Raw genomic sequence first — 22837 nt, 5'->3', positions numbered from 1 at the left:
CTTTGACTTCCCTGTCTTTTTGGTTAAGAAGTGTCATCCGCTTAGCTTACGAAACAGCGGGACATCGTTGTCCTGAGAGGATAACGGCTCATTCCACTAGAGCAGTGGCTTCCTCTTGGGCCTTTAAGAATGAAGCCTCTATGGATCAGATTTGTAAGGCGGCTACCTGGTTCTCCTTACATACTTTTTCAAAGTTATTTGATGTTTTTGCTTCAGCTAAAGCAACTTTCGGGAGAAAAGTTTTGCAGGCTGTGGTGCCCTCAGAATAGGGTCCGCCTCTTCCTTTTTGTTCCCTCCCGTTATTCAGTGTCCTCTGGAGCTTGGGTATAGTTTTCCCAACAGCAAGGAATAAAGCCGTGGACTATATCCCTATCTTAGGAAGGAAAACATAATTTATGCTTACCAGATAAACTCCTTTCCTTCCGGATAGGGAGAGTCTATGGCCCCCGCCCGTTTTTTCTTGTCTATGGGCGGTCCCCTATTATTTATTTTATTCTTCTGGCACCATTTATACCCTAATGTTTCTCCTACTTTTCCTTTTTCCCATGGCAGAATAACTAGGGTAATGAGGAAGTAGGAGGGATATTTAAGCCTTTGGCTAGGGTGTCTGCCTCCTCCTGGTGGCCAGATGTTGTATTCCCAACAGTAAGGAATGAAGCCGTGGACTCTCTCTATCCGTAAGGAAAGGAATTTATCTGGTAAGCATAAATTATGTTTTTAAACAAATCTCCAGTTTACTTCTGTTGTTAAGTTTGCTTTGTTCTCAATGCACTACAGTAAGCTAACAGCTGATTAGTGGCTCCACATATATATGCCTGTCATTGTCATTGGATTACCTGTTTTGTTCATCTAACTACCAGTAGTATATTCTGATAATAGAAGTCAACTTGATAAGAAACAAACATTTGTGGTTTTATATCCTTAAAGAACTAAAAAGGTAATTATATGTGGGCATTTATAATTACTGTGTTAGTAAATTTTACTAGTTATGATCATTTATGGGGTTAATTCTATTCTCTCTTTTTGGTAGGCTTATTTTCCAAGTGTACTCTTTCTTTTTTGTTTTACAATATATAACCTGTTGATAAATGTTTTGTAATTGCAACACATAACCATACTTTTTACTTTATGTTCCTTTTTTTTTTCTTTCTTTTTTTAGATCAGTGTATTATTACTCGAACATACCTATTTCTTCACAAGTTTTGGTTCTTTGGTACTGCCTACTACTTTGGAAACTGGGTGTTCATTGCAGTACGTATCATTTATATATTTATTACATTGTTTTGCATATGTGACTGTAGAATATTGCTTTCGTGTTCATTTTGACAGTATGTATGCAAGGGTTACTGGGTTAATATTAAACAGATGTTTGAACTGAAGCCCCTCTTTGTCCTGCACCTCCTCTCCCCTCGTTCCATTTTTTTTTTTATTATAAAGATAGCTTGAGGCTGCTATGTTTGGCAGGTTCACTTTTTTCTACTCTTCTACTTACTGGATAACCATGTTAGCTGACTCCTCTCTGTTCCAATGTAAAAACAAATAAGTTCTATGCATGTTTCTCCTAAACACTCCTTATTCCAGGGCTTGACAAATATGTTCAAAATCTAGGAGCCAGCTCAAAAATCTAGGAGCCAGATTTTTTAGGTGCCTAGAATTCAATTTGACATATAATCAGACACCTGTAAATATACATATGCACGCACACATATATAAATATGTACATATATTAAAAACACTATAAAATAAGACTATATGTACATAAGGGTGTGTATGTTTTTGTGTATATTAGCCCTAGATTAGCGAAGCACTGGGAATTACTAGCCCTAGATAGACTGTCCCTTTAAGTCACATATATGTTTTTTATATATATATATATATATATATATATATATATATATATATATATATATATATATATCAAAATAACAAGAGTAATGCATTGAGCAATGATACTTTTTTATTGGACTAACTATACATTTATAAGTTGACAAGCTTTCGGAAGAATGCCCTCCTTTTTCAAGCCTGAAGCAATACTGACCAATTTGATGGAATTTACAGATTATATCTTAAAACACAGGCTAAAAGTGTTACAGAGGTCTTGTTGCAGGGGGAGGAGGGGGTGTCGTAAAAATCACGAGGGGGGTTAAGGATGCAGATGCATACAGTGTCCAGTAAAGGGTAACAGACAGGAGAAATATATGGTTATACACATAGCATATACTGACATAAAATTATATATATCAACATGGAATCAATATGTAAAAAGATGTGAAATTAGGTATACAGTGAAATATAAGAGAAGGAGAAAGGAAAGAAAGAAAAAAAAAGGGAATAATAATAATGACAAAAGTGTGGACATAGGCTTACCTGTGTACCTATGTATAGAGAGTGTGGAATGTACAATGTACATGACCACATTTAGGGGCATATTTATCAAGCTCCGCTGCTCCATAACCTGTCCGCCTGCTCTGAGGCAGCGGACAGACATCGCCAGAAATCAACCCGATGATTGAATACGATCGGGTTGATTGACACCCCCTGCTGGCGGCCGATTGGCAGCGAATCTGCAGATGCAAGAACTGCTGGTGCCATGATAAATTTATCGATGTGCGGCTGATTGATATGCTACATCGTATCATGTCTGTCCGCACATTAATAAATAGGCCCCTTAGTCCAGAATTTAGCAAGTTGAAGTACAATATCATTTTCATTTCAAAGGTTTTTCTTTCCATGGTGTTTTTGAAGTTGCCTCTGAGAATCTTGATTTTGAGGTTTTGGATGGAGTGGTCAGGTTGGGTGAAATGGTGACCAACAGGGGTACAGTATTTTGTTTTGCAGTGATTTTTGATTGAGTGTCTGTGTAAGTTCATCCGAAGTTGCAGCTTTTGGCTTGTTTCTCCAATATAGCATCCCACTTCACATGCAGTGCAATGTATCATGTATACCACATTTGCAGATATACATGAATATGCCCCTTTAATGTTATAGGACTTACTTTTGTGATTTGCTGTGCTGCTTTCACAAATGTGTTGACATAGTTTGCAGAGAGCTTTGTTGCAGCGCTTGGTTCCATTTTGAGTGTTCTTTTTATCAAGGGGTAGCTTTCTGTGGACCAGTTTCTGTTTTAGGTTGGGTGGTTGTTACATGATACATTGCACTGCATGTGAAGTGGGATGTTATATTGGAGAAACAAGTTTTTCAACTTGCTAAATTCTGGACTAAATGTGAACTCTGGTTTCTTAACCCATTATCAACATTTGTTGTAATGTACTTTCATATACTGTAGTCATGTACATTGTATGTACATTGTATATTCCACACTCTCTATGCATAGGTACACAGGTAAGCCTATGTCCACACTTTTGTCATTATTATTATTTTCCTTTTTCTTTCTTTGCTTTCTCCTTTTTTGACTATCTTATATTCCCCTCTATACCTAATTTCACATCTTTATACATATTGATTCCATATTGATATATATAACTATGTCGATATATATATATGCTCTGTGTATAACTCTATATATCCCCTGTCTGTTATCCTTCACTGGACACGGTATGCCTCTGTCTCCTTAACCCCCCTCATGATTTTTACTCCCACTGCAATCAGACCTCTGCATCACTTTCTGTCTTTTTTGCATGTGTTTTAAGATATAATCTGTAAATCCCATCAAATTGGTCAGTATTGCTTCAGACTTGAAAAAGGAGGACATTCTTCCGAAAGCTTGTCACTTATAAATGTATAGTTAGTCAAATAAAAAAGTATCATTGCTCAATGCATTACTCTTTTTATTTTGATATTTAAATCTCTAGAGTAACCCGGCTACTCCAATCAACATGTGTGTGTGTATGTATATATATATATATATATATACACACACACTCATCGGCCACTTTATTAGGTACACCTGTTCAATTGCTTGGTAACACAAATTGCTAATTAGCCATTCACATAGCAGCAACTCAATGCATTTAGGCATCTCGATGAGGTGAAGAGGACTTGCTGAAGTTCAAACTGAGCATCAGAATGGGGAAGAAAGGGGATTTAAGTGACTTTGAATGTGGCATGATTGTTGGTGCCAGACTGGCTGGTCTGAGTATTTAAAAAACTGCTGATCTACTGGGATTTTCACGCACAACCATCTCTAGGGTTTACAGAGAATGGTCAGAAAAAAGAGAAAATATCCAGTGAGTGGCAGTTGTGTGGACGAAAATGCCTTGTTGATGTCAGAGGAGAATGGGCAGACTGGTAACTCAAATAACCACTCGTTACAACCAAGGTATGCAAAATACCATCTCTGAACCCACAGCACGTCAAACCTTGAAGCAGATGGCTACAGCAGCAGAAAACCACAATGAGTGCCACTCCTGTCAGCTAAGAACAGGAAACTGAGGCTACAATTCGGACAAGCTCACCAAAATTGGACAATAGAAGATTAGAAAAATGTTACCTGGTCTTATGAGTCTCGATTTCAGCTACAACATTCAGGTGGTAGAATTTAGTCAGAATTTGCCGTAAACAACATGAAGGCATGAATCCATCCTGCCTTGTATCAACGGTTCAGGCTGGTGGTGGTGGTGGTGTAATGGTGTGGGCGATATTTTTTTTGGCACACTTTGGGCCCCTTATAGTACCAATTGTGCATCGTTTAAATGCCACAGCCAACCTAAGTAATGTTGCTGCCTATGTCCATCCCTTTATGACTTCCAGCAGGATAATGCACCATGTCACAAAGCTCAAATCATTTCAAACTGGTTTCTTGAACATGACAATGAGTTCACTATACTCGAATGGCCTCCACAGTCACCAGATCTCAATCCAATAGAGCACCTTTGGGATGTGGTGGAACAGGAGATTTGCATCATGAATTTGCATCCGAAAAATCTGTAGCAACTGGGTGATGCTATCATGTCAATATGGACCAAAATCTCTGAGGAATGTTTCCAATACCTTGTTGAATCTATGCCATGAAGAATTAAGGCAGTTTTGAAGGCAAAAGGGAGTCCAACCTGGTACTAGCAAGATGTACCTTAAAAAAGTGGTCGGTGAGTGTGTATATGTGTGTATATATACAGTATCTCACAAAAGTGAGTACACCCTTACATTTTTGTAAATATTTTATTATATCTTTTCATGTGACAACACTGAAGAAATTACACTTATCTACAATGTAAAGTAGTGAGTGTACATCTTGTATAACAGTGTAAATTTGCTGTCCCCTCAAAATAAATCAACACACAGCCATTAATGTCTAAACCGTGAGTACACCTCTAAGTGGAAATGTCCAAATTGGGCCCAATTAGCCATTTTCTCTCAGGTGTGAATAGGGAGCAGGTGTGTTAAATTTGGTGTTATCACTCACACACACTCTCATACTGGTCACTGGAAGTTCAAAATGGACCTCATGGAAAAGAACTCTCTGAGGATCTGAAAAAAAGAATTGTTGCTCTACATAAAGATGGCCTAGGTTATAAGAAGATTGCCAAGACCCTGAAACTGAGCTGCAGCACGGTGGGCAGGACCATACAGCGTTTTCAAAGAACAGGTTCCACTCAGAACAGGCCTCGCCATGGTCGAAAAAAGTTGAGTGCACATGCTCAGAGACATATCCAGAGGTTGCCTTTGGGAAATAGACGTATGAGTGCTGCCAGCATTGCTGCAGAGGTTGAAGGGGTGGGGGTCAGCCTGTCAGTGATCAGACCATACGCCGCACACTGCATCAAATTGGTCTGTATGGTTGTCGTCCCAGAAGGAAGCCTTTTCTAAATATGCACAAGAAAGCTCGCAAACAGTTTACTGAAGACAAGCAGACTAAGGACATGGATTACTGGAACCATATTCTGTGGTCCGATGAGACCAAGATAAACTTATTTGGTTCAGATGGTGTCAAGCTGGTAAGGAGTACAAAGACAAGTGTGTCTGGGCTGCAGGGCAGTATTCCAATATAACGAACCCAAACACCTCCAAAACGACCACTGCCTTGCTAAAGAAGCTGAGGGTAAAGGTGATGAACTGGCCAAGCATGTCTCCAGACTTAAACCCTTTTGAGTATCTGTGGGGCATCCTTAAACGGAAGGTGGGGGAGCGCAAGCTCTCTAACATCCACCAGCCCCGTGATGTCGTCATGGAGGAGTGGAAGAGGACTCCAGTGGCAACCTGTGAAGCTCTGGGGATCTCCATGCCCAAGAGGGTTAAGGCAGTGCTTGAAAATAATGGTGGCCACACAAAATATTGACACTTTGGGACCAATTTGGACATTTCCACTTAGGGGTGTGCTCACTTTTGTTGCCAATGGTTTGGACATTTATGGCTGTGTGTTGTTATTTTGAGGGGAGAGCAAATTTACACTGTTATACAGGCTGTACACTCACTACTTTTTCATTGTAGCAAACTCATTTCTTCAGTGTTGTCACATAAAAAAATATAATAAAATATTTACAAAAATGTGAGGGGTGTACTCACTTTTGTGAGATACTGTACATATGTGTATATATAGATATATAATATAAATATATATATATATATATATATATGTGTGTGTGTATACGTATATATATATGTGTGTGTGTATATATACATATATATATATGTGTATATACATATATATATATATATATATATACATATATATGTGTGTGTATATAGATAGATAGATAGAGATAGATAGATAGATAGATAGATAGATAGATAGATAGATGTAGATGTTCCAGAACTCCTTTAAAAACATAATCTGCTGTTCTTAAACAACCTGATGTGTGTATATATTTATATATGTATGTATATATCAGGGGTGTCAAACTCATTTGAGTCGTGGGCAATTTTCCATACAAGTGCAACTCACGTGGGCTGCACACTACCTACGTAACCCCTAAGTAACTTACTCTGACTTTAAGAAGGTGACACACACACTTCCTCTGGTTGCTCTCCCAGATAAAATATGTATAAAATATTTATTTGTCAAATATAATGTATGTGATTTTAGTTAAAGAGAGAATAATGGAAAGGAATGGGCAAAAATGATACGTGAAATCAGTGCTACCATGTTAGTAATCACATATAAAGAAGTACTGCATGTGTCAAATAAATCGTTATGCACTTATCTGTGTTTGCTTTGTTTTTTTTTGTTTTTTAATAACAAGGCTCATTAAAGTTGCAGGGGTTTTAATGATCTCGCTACCGTAGCGCAGCTGCTCACTATACAAGCGAATCGCAAAACCAGAAACAAAGGGTTAAATTAATTTTAATGGAGAGCTGGATGGAGGTTGCACGCATGCGCGACCCTAACAGTAAGTGTGTTCGCTCTTTAAGTAATAAGCATATTATAGCTATTATTTTTTTATGGTGGTATCATGGGCCGCAAAATATTAGGTCGTCGGACGCCAGTTTGGGTTTAACTGCCTGTGGCTCTGTGGACGTTGCAGCTTCCTGAGAGTGCTTTTTTGCACCCAGGGCTGTGCACATTGTAAGGTCATGGGATGTCTACCCGTGAGAGTGCTGTCCCCTGTCGTGTTTTGCATATGTCTGGGGAGATTACATAAGCCCGCGCACCCTTCATTTTTTCCCAGTTTGACTGTGAGCCTACATTGTGTGGCTGTTTAGGGACCCAGGTTTTGGAAGAGACCTTGACGTGGTACCTGGCCTTGTCCCATTTGGCAAGATGCGGTAACTAACTCTTCCATTGTTACTTTTTATCTTAGTTGTGAGCTTGTAAGTGAGTGCTGGACTTTTTCTGTGTGCTATATTATCGTATATATTTTTTGTAATTTACCCATTTAGGACGTGCACCCAAACCTCTCTGGGGTTAACTTCCTGTGGCTCTGTGGACGGTGCAGCTTCCTGAGAGTGCTGTTTTTGCACCCAGGGCTGTGCACGTTGCAGGCTCATGGGATGTGTACCCGGTCCGGCCTGAGAGTGCTGTCCCCTTTCGTGTTTTGTATATATATATATATATATACATACATAAATATACACACTTTAATTTGCAAAATTATTCTAGGTTGATTGGAGTAGCCGTGTTAGTCCAGAGATTTAGATATCAAAATAGCAAGAGTATTGCATTGTGCAATGATACTTTTTTGTTGGACTAACTATACATTTATAAGATGACAAGCTTTCGGAAGAATGTCTTCCTTTTTCAAGCAATACTGACCAATTGGATGGAATTTACAGATTATATCTTAAAACATAGGATGGTTAAAAAGACAGAAAGTGTTACAGAGGTCTGAATGCAGGGAGAGGATGGGGTGTCGTAAAAATCATGAGGGGGGGCTCAGGAGACAGAGGCAGACCGTGTCAGTAAAGGATAACAGAAATATATGGTTATACACAAAGCATATACTGATATAAAGTATATCAACATAGAATAAATATGTATAAAGATGTGAAATTAGGTATACAGGGGAATAATAAGATAGTCAAAAAAGGAAAGAAAGAAAAAAAAGGGGAATAATAATAATGATAATAGTGTGGACATAGGCTTACTTGCGTACCTATGCATAGAGAGTGTGGAATATACAATGTAATTGACTACAGTACATTTTAACAAATCTATTTATCTGGCCAATTTCTCTAAATCTGAGAAACAACTAGGAGTACCAAAAAAAGAGATTATTTAAGCATTTCACTTTGAATACATGTTCAGTTTTCTACTCCATCTAAAGTGGATGTAGTCATTACCATAATATCTAAGAAAATATTTTTCTCCAACATTGGTGTGTCCGGTCCACGGCGTCATCCATAACTTGTGGCAATATTCTCTTCCCCAACAGGAAATGGCAAAGAGCACAGCAAAAGCTGTCCATATAGCCCCTCCCAGGCTCCGCCCCCCCAGTCATTCTCTTTGCCGCTCTGAACAAGTAGCATCTCCACGGAGATGGTGAAGAGTATGTGGTGTTTAGTTGTAGTTTTTTATTCTTCTATCAAGAGTTTGTTATTTTAAAATAGTGCTGGTATGTACTATTTGCTCTGAAACAGAAAGAGATGAAGAGTTCTGTTTAAAAGAGGAGTATGATTTTAGCAGCAGTAACTAAAATCAATTGCTGTTCCCACGCAGGACTGTTGAGCTGAGAGAACTTCAGTTGGGGGGAACAGTTTGCAGACTTTTCTGCTCAAGGTATGACTAGCCATTTTTCTAACAATACTGTGTAATGCTGGAAGGCTGTCATTTTTCCCTCATGGGAATCGGTAAGCCATTTTCTTAGACTTAGAAAGAATAAAGGGCTTATTATGGGCTATTAACTGGTGGACACTCTTAAGAGCTAAATCGATGGTTTATTTAAGTTATTTTTGAAAGTTTGAAGTAATTTTCACACTTTTATTGTTTGGGGAACGTTTTTATCGCCAGGCACTAGTTTAGACACCTTCCCAGTCAGGAAGGGCCTTTCAATATAGTAGACAGAGCCTCATTTTCACGCCATTATTGCGCAGTTACTTTTGAGTACAGTTCATGCAGCTGCATGTGTGAGGGTCTGGTATCCACTGAAAACGTTCCTAGAAGGCTTGAATTGGTATCGTATACCCCCCCTGGGATTGGTGAAGTCGCAACAAAGGCTGTGGCTGGGACTGTAGTGGGGTTAAAATTGCAAACGGCTCCGGTTTCCACATTTTAAGGGTTAACAGCTTGAAAATTTGGGGTGCAATACTTTGAATGCATTAAGACACTGTGGTGAAAATTTGGTAAAGATTGGATAATTCCTTCATAGTTTTTCACATATTCAGTAATAAAGTGTGCCCTGTTTAACATTTAAAGAGACAGTAACGGTTTTGTTTTAAAACGTTTTTTGTGCTTTATTAACCAGTTTAAGCCTGTTTAACATGTCTGTACATTCAGATAGATCATGTTCTGTATGTATGGAAGCCAATGTGGTTCCCCCTTCAAATATATGTGATAATTGTGCCATAGCGTCCAAACATAGTAAGGACAGTACTGTCACAAATAGTAAGGTTGCCCAGGATGATTCCTCAGATGAAGGAAGTAGAGATAGTTCTACATCATCTCCTTCTGTGTCTATACCAGTTATGCCCACGCAGGCGACCCCTAGTACTTCTAGCGTGCCAATGCTTGTTACTATGCAACAATTGACGGCAGTAATGGATAACTCCATAGCTAATATTTTATCCAAAATGCCAGCATTTCAGAGAAAGCGCGATTGCTCTGTTTTAAACACTGTAGAGCAGGAGGGCGCTGATGATAATTTTTCTGTCATACCCTCACACCAGTCTGAAGTGGCAGTGAGGGAGGGTTTGTCAGATGGAGAAATTTCTGATACAGGAAGAATTTCTCAGCAGGCAGAACCTGATGTTGTGACATTTAAATTAGAGCATCTCCGCGCATTACTTAAGGAGGTGCTATCTACTCTGGATGATTGTGACAATCTGGTCATCCCAGAAAAATTGTGCAAGATGGACAAGTTCCTAGAGCTCCCGGTGCACCCTGATGCCTTTCCGATACCTAAACGGGTGGCGGACATAATGAATAAGGAGTGGGAGAAGCCAGGTATACCTTTTGTCCCTCCTCCTATATTTAAGAAATTGTTCCTTATGGTCGACCCCAGGAAGGACTTATGGCAAACAGTCCCTAAGGTCGAGGGGGCGGTTTCTACACTAGCCAAGCGCACGACCATTCCCATTGAGGACAATTGTGCTTTCAAAGATCCTATGGATAAAAAATTGGAGGGTTTGCTTAAAAAGATTTTTGTACAGCAAGGTTACCTCCTTCAACCTATTTCGTGCATTATTCCTGTCACTACAGCGGCGTGGTTCTGGTTCGAGGAACTGGAAAAGTCGCTCAGTAGGGAGACTCCGTATGAGGAAGTCATGGACAGAATTCATGCACTTAAGTTAGCTAATTCCTTTATTTTAGACGCCGCTTTGCAGTTAGCGAGGTTAGCGGCGAAAAATTCAGGGTTTGCAATTGTGGTGCGCAGAGCGCTCTGGCTAAAGTCTTGGTCGGCGGATGTATCTTCCAAGACAAAATTGCTTAATATCCCTTTCAAAGGTAAGACCCTTTTGGGACAGAATTGAAAGAGATTATTTCAGACATCACTGGGGGAAAGGGCCATGCCCTCCCACAAGATAGACCTTTCAAGGCTAAGAATAAGTCCAATTTTCGTTCCTTTCGCAATTTCAGGAACAGACCGGCTTCCAACTCTGCAGCCTCTAGACAAGAGGGTAACGCTTCCCAGACTAAACCAGCTTGGAAACCAATGCAAGGCTGGAACAAGGGTAAACAGGCCAAGAAGCCTGCTGCTGGTACCAAAACAGCATGAAGGGGTAGCCCCCGATCCGGGACCGGATCTAGTAGGGGGCAGACTCTCTCTCTTTGCTCAGGCTTGGGCAAGAGATGTTCAGGATCCCTGGGCACTAGAAATAGTCTCTCAGGGTTATCTTCTAGAATTCAAGGAACTACCCCCAAGGGGAAGGTTCCACATGTCTCACTTATCTTCAAACCAAATAAAGAGACAAGCATTCTTACATTGTGTAGAAGACCTGTTAAAGATGGGAGTGATACACCCAGTTCCAACTGTGGAACAAGGTCAGGGGTTTTACTCAAATCTGTTTGTAGTTCCCAAAAAAGAGGGAACTTTCAGACCAATTCTGGATTTAAAAATTCTAAACAAATTTCTCAGAGTTCCATCGTTCAAAATGGAAACCATTCGAACAATTTTACCTACAATCCAGGAGGGTCAATTTATGACTACCGTGGATTTAAAGGATGCGTATTTACATATTCCTATCCACAAAGATCATCATCAGTTCCTAAGGTTCGCCTTTCTGGACAAACATTATCAGTTTGTGGCTCTCCCATTCGGGCTAGCCACTGCTCCAAGAATTTTCACAAAGGTGTTCGGGTCCCTTCTAGCGGTTCTAAGACCAAGTGGTATTGCAGTGGCACCTTATCTGGACGACATTCTAATCCAAGCGTCGTCTCTTTCCAAAGCAAAGGCTCATACAGACATTGTTCTAGCCTTTCTCAGATCTCACGGGTGGAAGGTGAACGTAGAAAAGAGTTCCCTGTCTCCGTCGACAAGAGTTCCCTTTTTGGGAACAATAATAGATTCTTTAGAAATGAAGATCTTCCTGACAGAAGTCAGAAAGTCAAAGCTTCTAAACGTTTGTCAAGTTCTTCACTCTATTCTGCAGCCTTCCATAGCTCAGTGCATGGAAGTAGTAGGGTTGATGGTTGCAGCAATGGACATAGTTCCTTTTGCTCGAATTCATCTAAGACCATTACAACTGTGCATGCTCAAGCAGTGGAATGGGGACTATACAGACTTGTCTCCAAAGATTCAAGTAGACCAGATGACCAGAGACTCACTCCGTTGGTGGTTGTCCCAGGATCACCTGTCTCAGGGAATGAGTTTCCGCAGACCAGAGTGGGTCATTGTCACGACTGACGCCAGTCTATTAGGCTGGGGCGCGGTCTGGGATTCCCTGAAAGCTCAGGGTTTATGGTCTCGGGAAGAGTCTCTTCTCCCGATCAACATCCTGGAACTGAGAGCGATATTCAATGCTCTCCGGGCTTGGCCTCAACTAGCGAAGGCCGGATTCATAAGATTCCAGTCAGACAACATGACGACTGTAGCTTACATCAACCATCAGGGGGGAACAAGGAGTTTCTTGGCGATGAGAGAGGTATCCAAAATCATCAAATGGGCGGAGGATCACTCCTGCCACCTATCTGCAATCCACATCCCAGGAGTAGACAACTGGGAGGCGGATTATCTGAGTCGTCAGACTTTCCATCCGGGGGAGTGGGAACTCCACCCGGAGGTGTTTGCCCAGTTCAATTATGGGGCATTCCAGACATGGATCTGATGGCGTCTCGTCAGAACTTCAAGGTTCCTTCCTACGGGTCCAGATCCAGGGATCCCAAGGTGACTCTAGTGGATGCATTAGTGGCGCCTTGGTCGTTCAACCTAGCTTATGCGTTTCCACTGTTCCCTCTCCTTCCCAGGCTTGTAGCCAGGATCAAACAGGAGAAGGCCTCGGTGATTCTGATAGCTCCTGCGTGGCCGCGCAGGACTTGGTATGCAGACCTGGTGAATATGTCATCGGCTCCACCATGGAAGCTACCTTTGAGACAGGATCTTCTAGTACAAGGTCCATTCGAACATCCAAATCTAGTTTCTCTGCAGCTGACTGCTTGGAAATTGAACGTTTGATTTTATCCAAGCGTGGGTTTTCAGAATATATCTGTTGGTGTCAATCCAAGGGATTCTCCTGGAGTAAGATTAAAATTCCTAAGATACTCTCCTTTCTCCAAGAAGGTTTGGATAAGGGATTGTCAGCGAGTTCTCTAAAAGGACAGATTTCTGCTTTATCTGTCTTGTTACACAAACGACTGGCAGCTGTGCCAGATGTACAAGCTTTTGTACAGGCTTTGGTCAGAATCAAGCCTGTTTACAGACCCTTGACTCCTCCCTGGAGTCTAAATTTAGTTCTTTCAGTTCTTCAAGGGGTTCCGTTTGAACCTTTACATTCCATAGATATCAAGTTACTATCTTGGAAAGTTCTGTTTTTGGTTGCTATTTCTTCTGCTAGAAGAGTTTCTGAATTATCTGCTTTGCAGTGTGATCCACCTTATCTGGTGTTCCATTCAGATAAGGTTGTTTTGCGTACCAAGCCTGGTTTTCTTCCAAAAGTTGTTTCCAACAAGAATATTAACCAGGAAATAGTTGTTCCTTCTTTGTGTCCGAATCCAGTTTCGAAGAAGGAACGTTTGTTACACAATTTAGATGTAGTCCGTGCTTTAAAGTTCTATTTAGAAGCAACAAAGGATTTCAGACAAACTTCTTCTTTGTGTGTCGTTTATTCTGGTAAGAGGAGAGGACAAAAAGCTACTGCTACCTCTCTTTCTTTCTGGCTGAAAAGCATCATCCGATTGGCTTATGAGACTGCCGGACGGCAGCCTCCTGAACAAATCACAGCTCACTCTACTAGGGCTGTGGCTTCCACATGGGCCTTCAAGAACGAGGCTTCTGTTGATCAGATATGTAAGGCAGCGACTTGGTCTTCTCTGCACACTTTTGCCAAATTCTACAAATTTGATACTTATGCTTCTTCGGGGGCTATTTTTGGGAGAAAGGTTTTGCAAGCCGTGGTGCCTTCTGTTTAGGTAACCTTATTTGTTCCCTCCCTTCATCCGTGTCCTAAAGCTTTGGTATTGGTTCCCACAAGATATGGATGACGCCGTGGACCGGACACACCAATGTTGGAGAAAACACAATTTATGCTTACCTGATAAATTACTTTCTCCAACGGTGTGTCCGGTCCACGGCCCGCCCTGGTTTTTTAATCAGGTTTGAAAAATTTATTTCTCTATACACTACAGTCACCACGGCACCCTATAGTTTCTCCTTTTTTTTTCTGCTAACCGTCGGTCGAATGACTGGGGTGGCCGAGCCTGGGAGGGGCTATATGGACAGCTTTTGCTGTGCTCTTTGCCATTTCCTGTTGGGGAAGAGAATATTCCCACAAGTTATGGATGACGCCGTGGACCGGACACACCGTTGGAGAAAGTAATTTATCAGGTAAGCATAAATTCTGTTTTTTCCTACTGATGATGCTGGTAATTTTAAAGATGTTATGGATAAAAAAAAGCGCAACATTTAAAAAGACTTTATTTACAACAAGGAACTGCATTCCATCCTCTATTGGCTATTTTCTCTGTTCTTAAAATTACTGATGCCTGGTCTTAAAATGTCTCACACTTCCTGAGTCTCAAAATCTCAAAATATTTTGCCATTCCTTTCTGATCTTAAGAAATTAACTTTGTTTTGTGTATCTGCTGCCACGGAGATGTTAGAATTAAATGCTAAATACATTGTTACAGCAAATTTAGCTCAAAGGGCTCTATGGCTACGCCATTGGGAAACGTATCCTGGTTCCAAGGTGAATCTTCTGGAACTCCCTTTTGAAGGGGACATGCTTTTTGGTAAACAATTAGACCATCTAATATCTAAGAGGTCTGGAGTTGAGTCCTTATTATTAGTCAGTTATTTCATAAAGGTGGTAAGAGTCCACAATCCATTACTCCTGTGAATTGCTTTCCCTGCCACTAGGAGGAGGCAAAGATTCCCAAATCCCAAGAGCTCTATATATCCCCTCCCACCTCTATGGTAGTTAGTCTTATCTTTGCCTCCACTGGAGAAAGGTGAAGAATAGATATGTGAAGATGATTTCTTCTTGGAGAGGTTTTCTCAAACTGAGTTGAGTCTCATATCCCCTCAGAGTGTAGTGTTTGTCAAGAGCTTAAGGAATTTAGGTTGTGCCTTTTTTGTCTGTTGCCTGAATTTACTTCTGTTATTTACTGTGATTTTATACACTATCAAATCTTCTGAATCAGTCTCTTATCCTACTTTGGAAGCAGACATGTATGAACACCTTTATACCAATATTGTGGTTTTTATTGTAAATTGCATGAGGTATCCCCCATCCCCTGCTTCTTATTTAAGTAACATATCCTGATGCATTCATTCCAATCTAATGCTGCACTCACTTCCAAAGGCATTATGGCTCCTTCTGTTAGTTCATTACAGGAAGGTACAGCTCAAATAAAAGTTTAGCAATACTATAATATATGCCTTCTACTAGTAGCAATATTCCTGTGTCTCATGAGGCTAAATATGCTTCTGAGGGTGATGTTTTTTTATGATCAGTGGCCTGCCTCTGATTCTGAGTCTGTTTTTTCCATATTTGTATTCAAGATTGATCACATTCATTTATTATTACAGGAGGTTTTGCTTACTTTAGGAATTAAGGAAGTTCCTGTTTCTAAAGATTCTTCTGAGGTTTTTCCAGTGGCTGATGCTGTGGCTTAACAATGCTCCTATATTTTTTTGCTCATTTATTTTCTTTGCTTGGCCATACATCAGACTAACTACCATAGGGGTGTGGGAGGGGTTATATAGGGCTCTTGGGATTTTGGAATCTTTGCCTCCTCCTAGTGGCAGAGAAGGTAATTCCCAGGAGAAATGGATTGTGGACTCTTACTACCAGGAAATAAATGAATTTATCAGGTAAACATAAATAATGTTTTTCTACCACAATCTAAGGTTCAGAGAAATGTGTCTTGCTCACAAACAGCGATCTTATCAAAATTTTAAATATTTTGAGAGGAAGTATTCCTTTTTTGCACTGGATTGGAAGATTCAGTCCCAGATTAAAGGTTGGGTTTCTGGCAAATACTTTCAAGTCCACCACACAAAGAAACAATGTTGGTTTGCCTGTCCATGCTACTAATTGGAGGGGAGACTCTCTTATTTCAGGGAAGTTTGGGCCACCATTATCTCAGACAGATGGGTATAAAATCTTTTAGCAACAGGCTATTACCTGGAATTTAAGAAAAAGCCTAGGCTACCTCACTTGGTAAAATCACCACCTCCAAGGGAACAGATGAATCTCTGTTCCATAATCCAATATGTAGAAAGCTTCTGAGCAAGCAGGTTGTTTAAGAGATTTCTGTGCATCTTTATGATCTGGGATTCTATTCTGCTTTGTTCCTCATAAAGAAAAAAAAGATGGTTGTTAGAGACCAGTCTTAGATCTTTGCAAGGTAAATTCCTTCCTAGCAGGCCAAACCTTCAAGATGGAAACAGTTCTTTCAGTTATAAACCTGATGCCTCTGAGAGCATTTCTTCAATATGGGGATCTTGATGCTTATTTCCATATCCTCATAGCAGAGGCTCACAGAAAATACCTAAAATTTCCTTTTGGAGGCCAACATTTCCAATTTGCAACACTGCTCTTTGGAATTTCTACTGCTCCAAGAATCTTCACAAAGGTTTTGGTTCCCCTTATAGCAGAACATTGACTAAGGGGACTGTTTGTCATTCACTAGACCCTGGTTTCTCAACAGCCGGGCCGTGGCCCAGTACTGGGCCGTGATAGCCCTGCTGGTGGGCCCTGACCTGTCATGCCCCCACTGCACACTCTTACCCCGCTGCACACCAGGGGCAGACTGAGACCAATCAAGGCCCCAGGAAAACTCTCTCACACTGACGCAAATGTATTCAAATGTATGCAAATGAACATGGTAGCCTCCCTGCCCTAGCCCCAACAGGCCCATCAACCTCCAGAGCCAGGACCCCCAACATTAAGGGCCAGAGAAAAAGCCCCCAACCTCCAGGGCTAGACCTCACACTCCATGGCCCTCACAGCGACAGACCCCCAGCAGGACCCCCCACACTCCAGGGCCCCCACTAATCCCACTTAACTGCTTAGTTACTGATATGGCAACTGAAAACTCCAGCTTAAGAAATGCACCAGGAGCCATGGAGATGCCATTTGTGGGGCCCCTTACTTGTTAGTCCCTTGGCCCAGGTTCTATTTGCCTGGCTGATCAGCCCGCCCCTGTTGCATAATATATATATATATATATATAACTACCGGGCTCTGGACATGTCCAGCTAAAATTTACCGGGCCTTGAGGTCACTTTGGTTGAGAAGCACTGCACTAGACAATATTCATTTGATAGCATATTCCATGGAGCAAGCAAACATGCACAGAGAAATTTTACCTCAGTTCTTACTGAGTCATGGGTGGCTGAGAAATTTCAAGAAAATTATGACTCTTAGGGAAGTCTCCCTAAGCGTGATGCAGGAATCCAGGCGTGGACCTGTTGCTCAGTGTGCCTAGAGGGATATGGCTGCACCTCACTGACAAGGCCCACTGTACTGTTAAGTCAGGATCAGACTGATATGCTACAGGAAAGTTCTCTGTGAAAGGCACATGTTTAGCAAAAAGAGGCTGCTTCTTGGATGGTAACTAGCCACAGAACAAACGATTATGCTATTGTTCGTTCCCAGGTTGAGCACTTCTCTCTTTTTATTTATGCAAATTATGACTCTTAGGGAAGTCTCCCTAAGCGTGATGCGGGAATCCAGACGTCGACCCGTTGCTCAGTGTGCCTAGAGTGATATGGCTGCACCTCACTGACGAGGCCCGCACTAGGCCAAAACGTACGTCTGGAGTTTTGCCGTTTCTCTTGTTCAGAGAGGGATTGCCTGGTATTTCGGGGCTGGACTGTACTGTTAAGTCAGGATTAGACTGATATGCTACAGGAAAGTTCTTCTCTTTGAAAGGCACATGTTGAGCAAAAAGAGGCTGCTTCTTGGGTGGTAATTAGCCATAGAACAAGCTATTATGCTATTGTTCGTTCCCAGGTTGATCGTTTCTCTCTTTTTATTTATGCAAATTTCAAGAAGTGTCATTTGCCCCCATCTCAAAAACGTGTAGTTCTGGGAACACAGTTTGATACTCTCAAAGGGCTGGTGTCTTTCAGATACGACTTCAGTTTATTAGAAAGTATTTCCAGAAGCTTTTACAATCCAAAATGTTGACAGCTCGCCAATGGATAAAACTTCTAGGGCATATGGCCTCAGTGATTCATGTTGTCAAATATGCAAGATGGATGATGCATCTTCTTCAACTCCTATTTTCTACAAAGCTTCAAAAAGACTCTGCCTTTTTCAACAAATTTCTTTTCCTGGAAAGATAAAAAAAAATCTCTACATTGGTGGATTCAATATCAGAATCTGTCCAGGGATCTTCCGTTGGTAAAACCAGAATGGGTCCACCTTCATACAGGTGCCAGTCTGTCCGACTGGGGTACAGCCTGAAATGGGTCTTATGCTCAAGGAACCTGGGAAAGAAAAACCCAGGGTGTGCCGTGAAACCTGTTAGAAATATGAGCGGTCAATCAAGCGCTACTATACTTTAGAGATTGGCTGATAGGAAAAGCAGTAAAGGTGTTATAAGACAACAGGACTACAATAGTTTATATTTCAAGGGGACACAAGGAGTCTGTCTAAACTTAAAGAAGTTACTTTTCTCCAACATAGGTGTGTCCGGTCCACGGCGTCATCCTTACATGTGGGATATTCTCTTCCCCAACAGGAAATGGCAAAGAGCCCAGCAAAGCTGGTCACATGATCCCTCCTAGGCTCCGCCTTCCCCAGTCATTCTCTTTGCCGTTGTACAGGCAACATCTCCACGGAGATGGCTTAGAGTTTTTTGGTGTTTAACTGTAGTTTTTATTATTCAATCAAGAGTTTGTTATTTTAAAATAGTGCTGGTATGTACTATTTACTCTGAAACAGAAAAGAGATGAAGATTTCTGTTTGTAAGAGGAAAATGATTTTAGCAACCGTTACTAAAATCGATGGCTGTTTCCACACAGGACTGTTGAGAGGAATTAACTTCAGTTGGGGGAAACAGTGAGCAGACTTTTGCTGCTTGAGGTATGACACATTTCTAACAAGACGATGTAATGCTGGAAGCTGTCATTTTCCCTATGGGATCCGGTAAGCCATTTTTATTACATAAGAAAAAAAAAGGGCTTCACAAGGGCTTTTAAGACTGTAGACATTTTCTGGGCTGAAACGATTGATATATAAGCATATTTTATACTTCATAGCTCTGAGGAATTATTTTATTCTTGGGAATTATGTAAAATAACCGGCAGGCACTGTATTGGACACCTTATTCTCTAGGGGCTTTCCCTAATCATAGGCAGAGCCTCATTTTCGCGCCTCTATTGCGCACTTGTTTTTGGGAAGCATGACATGCAGATGCATGTGTGAGGAGCTCTGATACATAGAAAAGACTTTCTGAAGGCGTCATTTGGTATCGTATTCCCCTTTGGGCTTGGTTGGGTCTCAGCAAAGCAGATACCAGGGACTGTAAAGGGGTTAAATATAAAAACGGCTCCGGTTCCGTTATTTTAAGAGTTAAAGCTTTCAAATTTGGTGTGCAATACTTTTAAGGCTTTAAGACACTGTGGTGAAATTTTGGTGAATTTTGAACAATTCCTTCATACTTTTTCACATTTGCAGTAATAAAGTGTGTTCAGTTTAAAATTTAAAGTGACAGTAACGGTTTTATTTTAAAACGTTTTTTGTACTTTGTTATCAAGTTTATGCCTGTTTAACATGTCTGAACTACCAGATAGACTGTGTTCTGTATGTGGGGAAGCCAAGGTTCCTTCTCATTTAAATAGATGTGATTTATGCGACACAAAATTTAGAGAAAATGATGCCCAAGATGATTCCTCAAGTGAGGGGAGTAAGCATGGTACTGCATCATCCCCTCCTTCGTCTACACCAGTCTTGCCCACACAGGAGGCCCCTAGTACATCTAGTGCGCCAATACTCCTTACTATGCAACAATTAACGGCTGTAATGGATAATTCTATCAAAAACATTTTAGCCAAAATGCCCACTTATCAGCGAAAGCGCGACTGCTCTGTTTTAGAAAATACTGAAGAGCATGAGGACGCTGATGATATTGGTTCTGAAGTGCCCCTACACCAGTCTGAGGGGGCCAGGGAGGTTTTGTCTGAGGGAGAAATTTCAGATTCAGGGAAAATTTCTCAACAAGCTGAACCTGATGTGATTACATTTAAATTTAAATTGGAACATCTCCGCGCCCTGCTTAAGGAGGTGTTATCTACTCTGGATGATTGTGAGAATTTGGTCATTCCAGAGAAATTATGTAAAATGGACAAGTTCCTAGAGGTCCCGGGGCCCCCCGAAGCTTTTCCTATACCCAAGCGGGTGGCGGACATTGTAAATAAAGAATGGGAAAGGCCCGGCATACCTTTCGTCCCTCCCCCTATATTTAAGAAATTGTTTCCTATGGTCGACCCCAGAAAGGACTTATGGCAGACAGTCCCCAAGGTCGAGGGGGCGGTTTCTACTCTAAACAAACGCACCACTATACCCATAGAAGATAGTTGTGCTTTCAAAGATCCTATGGATAAAAAATTAGAGGGTTTGCTTAAAAAGATGTTTGTTCAGCAAGGTTACCTTCTACAACCAATTTCATGCATTGTTCCTGTCACTACAGCAGCGTGTTTCTGGTTCGATGAACTAGAAAAGGCGCTCAATAAAGATTCTTCTTATGAGGAGATTTTGGACAGAATTCATGCTCTCAAATTGGCTAAGTCTTTCACCCTAGACGCCACTTTGCAATTGGCTAGATTAGCGGCGAAAAATTCTGGGTTTGCTATTGTGGCGCGCAGAGCGCTTTGGCTAAAATCTTGGTCAGCGGATGCGTCTTCCAAGAACAAATTGCTTAACATTCCTTTCAAGGGGAAAACGCTGTTTGGCCCTGACTTGAAAGAGATTATTTCTGATATCACTGGGGGCAAGGGCCACGCCCTTCCTCAGTATAGGTCTTTCAAGGCCAAAAATAAACCTAATTTTCGTCCCTTTCGCAGAAACGGACCAGCCCCAAGTGCTACGTCCTCTAAGCAAGAGGGTAATACTTCTCAAGCCAAGCCAGCCTGGAGGCCAATGCAAGGCTGGAACAAAGGTAAGCAGGCCAAGAAACCTGCCACTGCTACCAAGACAGCATGAGATGTTGGCCCCCGATCCGGGACCGGATCTGGTGGGGGGCAGACTCTCTCTCTTCGCTCAGGCTTGGGCAAGAGATGTTCTGGATCCTTGGGCGCTAGAAATAGTCTCCCAAGGTTATCTTCTGGAATTCAAGGGGCTTCCCCCAAGGGGGAGGTTCCACAGGTCTCAATTGTCTTCAGACCACATAAAAAAACAGGCATTCTTACATTGTGTAGAAGACCTGTTAAAAATGGGAGTGATTCATCCTGTTCCATTAGGAGAACAAGGGATGGGGTTCTACTCCAATCTGTTCGTAGTTCCCAAAAAAGAGGGAACATTCAGACCAATCTTAGATCTCAAGATCCTAAACAAGTTTCTCAAGGTTCCATCGTTCAAAATGGAAACCATTCGAACAATTCTTCCTTCCATCCAGGAAGGTCAATTCATGACCACGGTGGATTTAAAGGATGCGTATCTACATATTCCTATCCACAAGGAACATCATCGGTTCCTAAGGTTCGCATTTCTGGACAAGCATTACCAGTTTGTGGCACTTCCGTTCGGATTAGCCACTGCTCCAAGAATTTTCACAAAGGTACTAGGGTCCCTTCTAGCGGTGCTAAGACCAAGGGGCATTGCAGTAGTACCTTACTTGGACGACATACTGATTCAAGCGTCGTCCCTTCCACAAGCAAAGGCTCACACGGACATTGTCCTGGCCTTTCTCAGATCTCACGGGTGGAAAGTGAACGTAGAAAAAAGTTCTCTATCTCCATCAACAAGGGTTCCCTTCTTGGGAACAGTAATAGACTCCTTAGAAATGAGGATCTTTCTGACAGAGGCCAGAAAATCAAAACTTCTAAACTCTTGTCAAATACTTCATTCTGTTCCTCTTCCTTCCATAGCGCAGTGCATGGAAGTAATAGGTTTGATGGTAGCGGCAATGGACATAGTTCCTTTTGCGCGAATTCATCTAAGACCATTACAACTGTGCATGCTCAGTCAGTGGAATGGGGATTATACAGACTTGTCTCCGACGATACAAGTAGATCAGAGGACCAGAGATTCACTCCATTGGTGGCTGTCCCTGGACAACCTGTCACAGGGGATGAGCTTCCGCAGACCAGAGTGGGTCATTGTCACGACCGACGCCAGTCTGGTGGGCTGGGGCGCGGTCTGGGGACCCCTGAAAGCTCAGGGTCTTTGGTCTCGGGAAGAATCTCTTCTCCCGATAAATATTCTGGAACTGAGAGCGATATTCAATGCTCTCAAGGCTTGGCCTCAGCTAGCAAAGGCCAAATTCATACGGTTTCAATCAGACAACATGACGACTGTTGCGTACATCAACCATCAGGGGGGAACAAGGAGTTCCCTGGCGATGGAAGAAGTGACCAAAATCATTCAATGGGCGGAGGCTCACTCCTGCCACTTGTCTGCAATCCACATCCCAGGAGTGGAAAATTGGGAAGCGGATTTTCTGAGTCGTCAGACATTTCAT

General features: G+C 41.6%; 1 protein-coding gene across 1 annotated transcript in view; it reads left to right on the top strand.

The window, feature by feature from the left end:
* Positions 1-22837, top strand: part of LMBRD1 (LMBR1 domain containing 1) — an 810247-nt gene that overhangs the window by 770697 nt on the left and 16713 nt on the right. The window contains exon 14 of the mRNA XM_053710415.1: positions 1160-1251. Coding sequence (XP_053566390.1) covers positions 1160-1251 — 92 coding nt within the window. The remainder of the gene's footprint in view (positions 1-1159; positions 1252-22837) is intronic.

Source organism: Bombina bombina, chromosome 4 (genome assembly GCF_027579735.1).
Source record: "Bombina bombina isolate aBomBom1 chromosome 4, aBomBom1.pri, whole genome shotgun sequence".
Classification (NCBI taxonomy): domain Eukaryota; kingdom Metazoa; phylum Chordata; class Amphibia; order Anura; family Bombinatoridae; genus Bombina; species Bombina bombina.
Note: the sequence above shows the minus strand (reverse complement) of the source record. Positions and strands in the feature narration are given on the sequence as shown.